Source organism: Poecile atricapillus, chromosome Z (genome assembly GCF_030490865.1).
Source record: "Poecile atricapillus isolate bPoeAtr1 chromosome Z, bPoeAtr1.hap1, whole genome shotgun sequence".
NCBI lineage: Eukaryota > Metazoa > Chordata > Aves > Passeriformes > Paridae > Poecile > Poecile atricapillus.
The window spans coordinates 122059118-122069528 of record NC_081289.1 but is presented as its reverse complement, the minus strand read 5'-3'; the positions used below and the strand labels follow the sequence as shown (position 1 = coordinate 122069528).

At 43.0% G+C, this 10411-nt stretch overlaps 1 protein-coding gene across 1 annotated transcript; it reads right to left on the bottom strand.

The window, feature by feature from the left end:
* Nucleotides 1–209: 209 nt before the first annotated feature.
* On the bottom strand, nucleotides 210–9083 carry CRHBP (corticotropin releasing hormone binding protein). The gene is made up of 7 exons (XM_058826345.1): nucleotides 8938–9083; nucleotides 8411–8504; nucleotides 7657–7814; nucleotides 5457–5667; nucleotides 3749–3897; nucleotides 2354–2471; nucleotides 210–921 (listed from the first exon to the last, which is right to left on the bottom strand). Exons 1-7 carry the CDS (start codon nucleotides 9016–9018, stop codon nucleotides 764–766), a joined length of 969 nt encoding a protein of 322 aa, XP_058682328.1. The 5' UTR covers nucleotides 9019–9083; the 3' UTR covers nucleotides 210–763.
* Nucleotides 9084–10411: the final 1328 nt, after the last annotated feature.

Genomic DNA, 10411 nt, shown 5'->3' with positions numbered 1-10411 from the left:
GTACTAGTAAGTGTACTAATGAAACTTTGTGTGGAGGGGTTACCAACCTAGAGAAACCAAATTTTTGCTCATAGTAGTTCACAGTTTTTCAGCAACGTGTATTCAAGATTTAATTTCCAGAAAACTGCACAAGACTTAGGAAGTATAATCAGTATGTTAAAAGACCTCTTCAGAAAATGTACAACATAAGAACTCTTTGCCAACTCTTTGAATGTATTTATTTATGTTTGGAATTGTGTAAGGAAGTCTCATGCTACAAACTTTTATTAAAAACATGTCATTAGAAATAAATAGTACATTTAAAGTCATAAGTAAAACAGTAGTTTTTACGCACACTAATTTTGGGCTTCCTCTTACAAAACTGGAATTGTAGTTCACCATCATTTTTTTTGTTTGTTTATACTAGATATAAAAGGATAAAGCTGCTGCATGAAGTTCATGTTTATTGTGGATTTCATATATCCCCAGACTAGGATTTTTTGTCTATTTTCCTAATAACATTTATACAGAAAACATACCCTTTTATTCTTGCTATTGATTTTTGATATGGTAAATGAGCTTAAACATTGCAGAAAGAATATGATAATAACAAAGATTAATACATTTGTTGGTTTTTCCTGCTTGCTGATGGGAATGATTGATTTGTATGAAAAAAGAATTATGCTTATAGAAAGGCTCAACACCACCAGCTGGTTAAAGGAAAGAATACACTATTATAGAACTTCATTTTCATTAGCTACATGAAGATGTGTGTCCTGGTTTCTCAGATACTAGGAAAGCAGAATTCCTCAATGCTGTTCTCCTTTCTTGTTTCTGTTTCCTGCAGATCCAGTTGATGATACTCAAATGTCACACGGTTGACGTGTTTGCCGCTGGAGACCATTCGCAGCACAGTGTTGTCACAGCCAATCTTCATTTGGGCTATTTAGGGAAAAGAGATATAAAGTAGATATAAAGATACATTTATATAAGAGAAAGTGAGGGAAAAGAGATATATAATGATGGGAATTATGAAGCACTGATACAAACAACTTTGAAAATAAAGCAAATTCATGTGTCATAATGACCTTCCAGCAGTCATATTACTGATGAACTTTTGTGTTTGTTAGTTTTGCTTTACAATGATTACAGTTTCATTAAGTATCCTTCCCTCTTGCAAATGCTACTCCATGTCTATGTGCTACTTTTAGATACCATGAGTGATGGGGTACGGGTAATGGCAGTACATCCTGGAGACAGCCAAAATTAACAACACTGAAATATTTCCTGTTAGAGGGATGAGTGGGTTTGTGTGTAAGGACACTCTTCACAGGAAGAAAGGCATGTGAGAGTCCCATCAAGACAAACTCAAATGGTAGCACATGGTCTTGCTCTGAGGGAAACTGAGTGTGTCACTAACTGCTGCTTTAGGCAAGCCATTTGAGTGGAAGCTTGGCAAATCCTTTTTGTTTGGGAAACCTGGGGGAACTTCCACACTTGAGGAGAAATCTGGTATGACACTGGGAGAACAGGAGCTGCTGAGATGGATTTTCACTTCCTTCACACCACCAGGAAAACACATTTTAATCTTATTCCAGTGCTCAGTATTATCATTCAACAGCAGCACTTAACAGTTAAATCTTTGAACAGTTGTGGTGAATCTTTGAACAACACTGTTGTGGTGTGATGAAAGGCAAGGCAGACCACAAGAGGCAGGCATGTGCCAGCTCTGCAGCTCTGTGGAAATGCTGCTTCTCCAGTGCCCTGTTGATACTTGTGCGATATGACAGGTGTGCCATAGGAGTTAGTCTGTCTTACCAGTGCCACACTTTGCAGTCTCTTATTGAATATTAGGGAAACTGCAAGTTCTTATTTTTATGGGGAGAAATAAGACACTGGACCAGCATGATAGTAGAAGAGGTTCAGAGGCCCCAGCAGGTTCAAAGTAGAGAACGGGAACTCTGATGTTTCTGGGGTATGTGTTACACCTGCAGGAGAAAAGGCCTTGGAAACACTGAGTAAATTACAGAAAAGCTCTTTAACTGAGAATGTAACAATCTGCCTTCATTTGCTGCGAATTTCAAGACCTTTTTATGAGCTGACATTCTAACATTTATTTTTGTCATAGGACAAGAATTTTTAAAATATGTCTATTTCAGCCTTGTCATAATGTTTATTAAAAGGGCAAATGAGTGGTCATGGGTGTGCTGTAACACACAGCCAAACCACAGGCTTGAATAGCACTAGCTCTCATGTTCTGCTAAGTGTGAAGTTCACCAGTCTAGCAGGAAGTCCAGATGTGTGTGTGTGTCTCTGCATGTCAGATTATGGTTAATTATTTTATTATGTGGAGGTAATCGGAAGAAGTTCTTACCAGATCCATGAAAGGAATGACAGAGGTCAGCTAGGGGAAACATCTTGGATGGGTCTAAGCCAGCTCCTCCAAGAAGTTCTACAAAATCTCCCACTCCTGCACAGCCTGCGGACGGTTTCTTAAAAAGGCAGAGGCTAAAAGTTATTTACCATTCATCTTCAAAATGTAGCATTATTGAAGCTAACGATTGGTGACAGTCACCTGTGCTTAAAGCTGTGCGAAATCAGTTTCTCATGCTGAGCAGTGTTACCTTGATTTGACATTAGTAAGTTAATTTTCTTAAGGGATTCCAAAGAAAGACCTAAATGGACTTTGAAAATTACTGGCATGAGAAAAGATGTTGATTCAACTGTAGATTTTAATGTAGATAAGCAATCTGGTTCTGGATGTTTAGACATGGAATCAAATTAATGTAGGCCTGGACTGTATGTATGCCTACATTCAGCTGGCAGGCAGGAACTTCAGTCTCACTATACCATATTTATTCCTAAAAAAATGCTAAAATGCATCATTGTGGCAAAGTTCAATTAAGGTAGAAAATAACAAAAAGACTACTGTTTTTTCTGAAAACAATGTCTTACTATATATTAAAGCCACAAATATCCTGAAATTAATGCTGTTTGCCAAAAATATCTTACATGGACACCTTGAACACCTTTGGGCTGTCACCCTTATGCTGCTATTGAAGTGCCTAGTTTCTTTACCTTCCTTTGCTGTTGTCCTTTTCTGCTCACCACTGAGTAAGTCAACTAATGCTCTTGCCCATCTCTCAAAACCTGACTTGCTCATACACCGGTAATCTCCTTAAAAAACTTGGGCTCTCAGACTCACTGGCAGGAGAAAACAAATTTCCTTGCTCTTTTCTCTGAATATTTTGGCATTAGTACTTACACTTCTCAGGCACAGATATCACCAACAGCTCCTCTTCTGTCACCAAGCACCAAATATCCCAGATCAGAGCAAAGGATGCTCAGCATATGGAGCAGGCAATCAGTGGTGAGCACGTTTGTATTTTGTCTGTGATGATACCTTGCTATCTAATGGCTCCTTTCTCTCTTCAGAGTGTTTACTGCTTTCATTCATTGCTTTCATTCATTTAAATACAGACATACAGCTCCCAGGGAGAGTGCTCCTTCCTTTATAATGAAACCCTTACCCTTTGTTACGGCAAGCAATCGTTACATGCATTAATGGCACTTTGCATAATTTGGCTGCCATTGCAACATTACAGAGACAATAGTGACAGAAACAGCCCCAGCTCTCCACACTGGGAGAAACCAGAGCACCCATGCCTTAGCAGCCAGTGTCACAGCCTATCCCTGCTTCATCCCTTCCCTCTTCTGTGCCCAGAAAAATTTCACATGCTAATATTTTCTTAGGAAATAAAGATCCCACCTTTAAAAAGAGACCATTTAAATGGCCCAGGATAAGATCAGATATTTTTATCACCACTGGGTAGATTATGGAGAAGCTGCAGTTTCTGTGCTGGTGAGGAATGACCATGGTAAACCTTCCTGAGGGGGTCTGAGAGATGACATTGCAAGCTGGGACACAGGAAAAGGTACAACAGTTACTTGTCCAGTCATCACTGCATGTAGGAAAACTACATAATTACAGTACCAAAAAAGCAGAGATAGTTTAATTACTGTAAGTTACAACCAAATGCTGAAAAGAATGTGTGTGTCATTTTGTGAGGTTCTTGCATAGCATTTGTTCCTTAACAATTTCCTCCCCATTGTTTACTGTGTAACATGAGGTCTGGCAGAACCCTAGGGTGAAGCAGTCAATAGAAGAGCTCACACCTGAAAGCTGGGCATCAGGGGCTTATACAGTTTGTCAGTTTGAAGGAGACTAAAAATGGGTGAAGGTAGGGATTGTGTTTAATTGACAGCTTATTGCCTGATATTGCCAGCAACCCCCTAAGTCCTATTCTGCTCCTCTGAACTGGAGTTGATTACATGGCAAAATATCTCACTGAAATGACAGCATGATTTTATCTTTAAGTTCAAGCTTAAGAGTTCAGGTAAAGCAGTAACTTATCTATGTGAGCAAACCAAGGGATCCTTGACATAGATCTGCAGTTGCTTTAGCAGGACAGTGAAAGACACCAGCCACCTCCAGCATTTGAATACAATAATCATCACATCCATGGGCATGAAGCCACACCAGAGTGGGGACCCAGTTTGCAGTCTCACGTCTGAATAACATAGAGTAAAGACACAGCAGACATGCTGTCAACTGTTTTTTGGTTTTGGGGACTTTGTTTTGTTTTTTGGGGAGGTTGCTTGCTTGTTTGGGTGTTTTTGTTTGTTTTCTTGTTTGTTTTTTGTTTTGTTTGTTTTTTTTCTGTTTTGTTTTCTTCAGTCACTTTGAGTAGTTAGGCAGATAAATCAGACTGGCCTGAACAATAATTGCTAAATGTGCCATCCTCTCTGGAAAAAACAATTCAAGAGAGGTACTGGAACAGGTTTCCCAGTCAAGTTGTGGGTGCTCCACTGCTGGAAGAGTTCAAGACCAGGTTGGATGAGGCCCTGGACAGCCTGGTCTAGTGTGTGGTGGCATTCCTGGCCACGGTGGGGGGTTGAAATGAGATACCTTTATGCTCTCTTTCAACCCAAGCTGTTCTAGCCGTTCTGCCTTGGCAGCTCAGAAGATTAGGGAAAGAACTTGCAGATAGATCCCTGTGGTTGTATATCTCTCATAACTACCACATAACCATTCAATACACTGATTTTACTGTTGACCTTTTTCAAATATTTTTTCCTCATTTTTCACCCAGATCTAGAAAACGCTGAGATTGAAATTGCTAAATTAATACTATTTGTTCTAGCTAAATGTGTTGGAATATGCCAATATTAGATTGGGAGGGATCTCATCTGAAAGAAAGAGCCTTAGAGTCTTGCATATTGAAGCCTGTGTGATCTCTTAAGCTCATTTTTCTCTTGGGACACACACTGAGCCTGAATCAAGCCTGCAGGGCTCCACTTCCCTTACCTCAGCCTTATCAGTGCAAATAACCACAGTGAGAAAATTCAGTGTAAAACAACACAATCTTTCTGCTTCCAAATTCAAGCCCCTTTGGTAGTGTGAAATTCAGACTTACGGAAGAGATTTCTGTTTTTCTTGACTGTGACAGTAAATCCATTGCCTGGTTGCTGAATCCTGAAGAAGATCATTGCCACGTTTTGTGATGATCTGATGCTCCTCTGAATATTCCCACTTTCACAGAAGTCTACATATCTTTGAGAAGTGGTGAGTGGGTGGTCCAAGGAACTGGGAAATTTCTCTCCCTTGAGTATCCATCCATCAAACACCTACAGAGGTTAAACAATACAAAACAAGCTTTTGCTTATTGCTCTGTTAGCAGAGAACAGAAACAAGAAGTATAACAGACACTCTTTTCTTTTGACACCATATAACCTGTTCAAAACTGCAAACTGAAAACAAAAATTCTTTGTATTTATTGATTTCCTAACAATCAACTCATTATTCTTGCTTTAACTGATGTTTAGGAAAGGGATACATAAAACTTTTAATGTTTTTATCTCCTTCAGGTGACAACTTTTGTTGTCTTTTTTTATTTATTTATTTTTTTCTTTTGAGGGAAGTATCTTTTTTTCTTCAGCATCATCACATTCTTTTTTCTGCAATTTCATTGTTACTACGAGAAGTTTTTGACCAGCTTGATTTGGGAGCCACAAGATATATAAGTAACCTTTTCAAGCTCTGGGCATTATGTCGATTGATCTAACCTGTAATTTTCTACCATCCATGCTTTGCAGCTTGTCATTTATGATCCCAGTGGCCTTCCAGAGAAATTGGAATACAGAAAAACTTTGAATTATTGGCAGAGGTATTGCTTTCACTTGTTCAGTTCTTTCACCTTCTTTAACCACTAGCAAGCAAAAGAAATCCTGCATTACTTGTCTGGGCCTTCAGCATCAGCTTCTACACATCTTTTCCTTCATAACAAAAAAGCAACAATTTTCCCTCACAATCTTGCAAGAAATGTGTCAGAAGTAGAAATACCTATTAGCTCTAGCATAGATATGCAACTGCCTGCCTTGCTGTTTCAATTCCCTCCTAGCTGCTCTCACATGGTAATTCCTTAAACACTTCAGCCAGTACTCCCAAAATTCAAGGACCAGGTTCAGCCATCCCTTCAGTCAATAATTCTGATGTATGTGGGACTTCATGATGAAAAAAACATCAGGATCTGTCTGGATTTGCCAGAACTGTAAGTTTCTGAAGTAATGTGATGCAGGTGCTCAAATTACATGAGGGTAAAGCTGCCTGTATATATACAGCAATATAACAGAGAAGTTTGAGACACCATTAGCAAAGAAAGGAAAGCTCAATAAAACGTATCTTGGCATTTTTCTAGCCTCCATGAATGACCATAAGTCCAGGTACAAAAGCCTTAGACCCACAAGAGGGTGAAATCAGCCTCCCTCTAGCCACATGGGGAGAGATCTCAGCCAAGATATGGAATGGAAGGACAGAATTCTCTGGAGTAAAGGGAGTTGGAGAAAAGGAAAGGGCTAAAGGGCAGCTTTCCTCCTTCTCCCTGTTCCTGGACCTCAGCTTGCTACTAGATTGGATGTGGTCTGTTCTGTGCCTTGCCAGTTCAGCACAAAGGGCGAAGTGCAAGGCAAGGGGAGCCAGGGATCACCCAGCCTCCCCTTGACCAAGGTTCAGATCTTGATGAATGCTCCTGCCTGCCAGAGAAATGTGCTGGTAAAGTTTTTCAACACTGGAATATTAACAGCTGTGAGTCACGAGTCTCTTTCTGTTCAGAGACAATGCCCTGAAAGTTTATAGCAGGAAAAATTTAAAGAAAGCCTTCAGTGATCCAGCCACTATTAACCTGATGCTAAGTGACCTGTGAGCAGAGGTCCGAGAGCAATAACAGCAGTCCAGAGATCTGTGTCATTATCTGCAGGGCTCATGAGGTTCACAGTGAAATGAGTAAATCCCACTGACCAAATTTTCAGCCATCCCCCTGGGTATGGACACTCCATAGAGGTGGCTTCTGGAAAAGTTCAGAGGAGATAGTACAGTAGTCTGGAGAGGGATCCTCATCCTACATCTGACTTTGCTTTAGAGGAGTAGAGATGGGGGGGGGGGGGGACACATACTCAGAGTTTCTCAGGGAGGAGAAAGAGCCATCCCAGAGGTGCTTGCTTTGTGAAAGCTTGTTTTGTACACAGAAACACACACAACACACAGATGTGCACCTGCCCCTTGCACACACAGCAAACACCTCACAAGTCACAGGACACCAGCGCCTTGCAGCTTCTTACCTTCAGGAAGTCCCCGCCTTGGCAGTCGATGTTTACGTAGTCGTAGTGTATCGTGATGAGCTCCTCGGGCTCCCCGATGAAGAAGGTTGCGCAGTGCAGCTGTGGTTGGTCTGTGGTGAAGGTGAACTGCCCCTCTATACTCAGCATGTCAATGCACCCTGGAGAAGCAGGGACAAAGGACTACTGCCTCTGCCTGCTCTGGAGGGAGACTCGGTGCCAGCTCCCACTGTGCAGGAAAGGAGTGGAATAGGAGAGACCCCCCCCGCACTGGGAGCCGGCTGGCAGTGAGGACAGGGAGAGCCAGCTGAAGCAATTAGGAGCCTGCTGAGCATCAGAAGATAAATAGTAGCTCGCAGGTGTGAGCACAAACGCGTGACGGGGGGGGGATGAGGGGGGAAGGTATGTCAGTGCATCGCTGAGCAGAAAACTCTGTGTGTGTATGTGCACAAACACGCTATTCTTTCAGATTTCTCCCCCGTTGCAGCTACTACACCTGCCCCACGCCTTGGCAATGTGACCTTGCTTAGGGACACGGGTAGGGAATCCCCATCCTGCTCTAGTTATGTGTGACCATCAACTATGAACCCCAACCCTCTGCCTCAAACCACAGGTTTCTGTGGATTTAACGCTTTGTCCTTCTTCTCTCTAGTCCTGCAAAAAGCTCCTGCAGTTCTGTCATTCCCAATTAGCTCTTTCACCTCCCTGAGGTACCCCCAGGATTCTCCCACCTGCCAGTGGGACCAAACAAACTCACGGAGCGACCGCCGGTAGATCTGTCCTGCAGACAGCTCTCGCTTCAGATCTTCACTGAGTAGTAGGAAGGGGTCATCTTCACCAGCATCCCTCACCTGGTGAAAGATGGAGGGCAAAAAGAGTCTGGGGCAAAGTGAAATGCAGCCCTCTCCCTGCACCTCTCAAGAACAGGCACAGCACATTACATCCCTCCTGCAGAAACAGCAGCTGTGGAAGAGCTCATGCAGAAAGCTGCCAACCTGCAGCAGAGGGGAAATAAACCTGGCATCTAAGAGGTGAGCCCAGCAGCTAAGTGCACTGAGAGTCTCTTAAATCCTCAGCAAAATTGCTGAGTGTAAATAAACAGAGGGCTAGTACAGAATACATGGGACTGTTGCATTAATGTTACCCAGGTGTAAGTTTAATGCAGGAGAAGCGGGAATAGGAAAGGAAGAGAATAAAGCACAATACTTGAAAGCTGAGAGTACAAGTTAGAAGATAGCAGCTAAAAGCACAGCAAGATGTTTAATCATCAGCCCTATTGCTCACCTCTAGGTATCTGGTTTCTCCCTTGGAAGCTGCCAGGAAGATGAGAACGAGGTGGCATTGAAACTGGAAAGCAGACGGCATGCTGACACCTCCTCTGGCGGCCGTCCCCCTGTGGCCAAGTTTCTCTGGGTCTGTGCCGGTATGCAGAAGCCGCTGGGGTGTCTTGGAGCGACTCTTTTTATAGAGCTGTTGGGAGGGGAGGCACTTGGTCCCCGTACTGATAGGGTAACCCATGGTAACTGAATTCCTCTCTCAGTGACACAGTATGTGGGCATGACAAGGGTCCAAATTGCAGCCACAAATTTTCAAGACCGTTGAATTCCCCTTTCTGGCAGATGTCTTTCCTCCTTATCTGTCTGGTGAAATAGCTGAAAACCTCTGGGGTAGACAGTCCATCCCTGTGTATATGGGGCACTCATGCACTGTGTTTATTTCCAGTTACACCAAAGTGAGCAAAGAGGAGCATCCCTGCCTCCTCCCAGAGCAGTCCCAGAGCATTTCAGACCTGCAGGGCTTCCTGCCTACCTTCTGCTGCTCTGTGACATGTAGCTCTCTGCAGTGCCTGTGATGGGTGCTTCCTGCTGGCCAGGCCTGGGTGGGCTCCCCTGCATCCCAGGCAGGTTTACAGCCTGTGTCAACATCCTTCCAGGGCTCTGCAGCAAGCACACAGGCAAAACCAGACAGCTCTTCCCAGCAAAACCAGCTTTCATACAAAAATTACAAAAACTTGGGCTTCCCAAGTTCATATTCGTCACAGGACTCCTGATACTGCTTCAGCCTTGATTCTCAAGTGAAACCTGAGAAGACCTTTAAAAGTTGAGGCTGGGAGTGAAAATTCATAATTCTGCAGAGTACTAAAAATTGGGAACTCAGCAGAAGTATTAGATATGGGGTATATATCTAAAATCCATTAAAATTCCTTGGGAATTACAAGCTTTGTTGGAAACCTGCAGGGTTTAGTCCCAGTTTGCATTAGAGGATGGCTGGAACATTAATCAGGAAGGTGAGATGAGCCTTGGAGACCATGAGGATCAGAAGGGGCTGCAGAGGACCCCGGCCTTACTTGCTATTCTTCTGGTCATTCTCTAAAGAGATTGATAAGTTATAACATTGATATAAATTATAGCTTGACCCCTCTAATCCCTCCCTCAGAAGCATTTTGCAGAATCCAGTCACAAATTCTGGCTGCAGCTTGCCCTGCAGCTTGCCCTGCTAGTTCCCAACCTATACCTCAGATCCTGAGTTTTGAGGAATATTCAGTGCAGGGAGCTGGGTGTGCAGCTGCAGTGAGAGCTGCAGATTGAGATATGTGGGACAGGAGTCCAAGCCCAAAGGAAGAGGCTGTGAACTGCTGCTCTTGTGAATTCCAGAAGGCCCAGGGACCTGTGGCACTAGCCAGGTGATCAGACACTTGGAGACACAGCAAGAGTCAAGGACTCGGAAGATCCCACACCTTCACATACATAGACTGTGA

Bases quoted from the DNA above. Each gene is read 5' to 3' on its own strand.
- CRHBP (XM_058826345.1), bottom strand. From the start codon at position 9,018: ATGCCGTCTGCTTTCCAGTTTCAATGCCACCTCGTTCTCATCTTCCTG. The intron at 2,472-3,748 runs GTGGGATCTTTA...TGCCTTTTTAAG, and splicing joins TAAATGGTCTCTTTTTAAAG to AAACCGTCCGCAGGCTGTGC. The intron at 922-2,353 runs GTAAGAACTTCT...TTCCCTAAATAG, and splicing joins TCATTCCTTTCATGGATCTG to CCCAAATGAAGATTGGCTGT.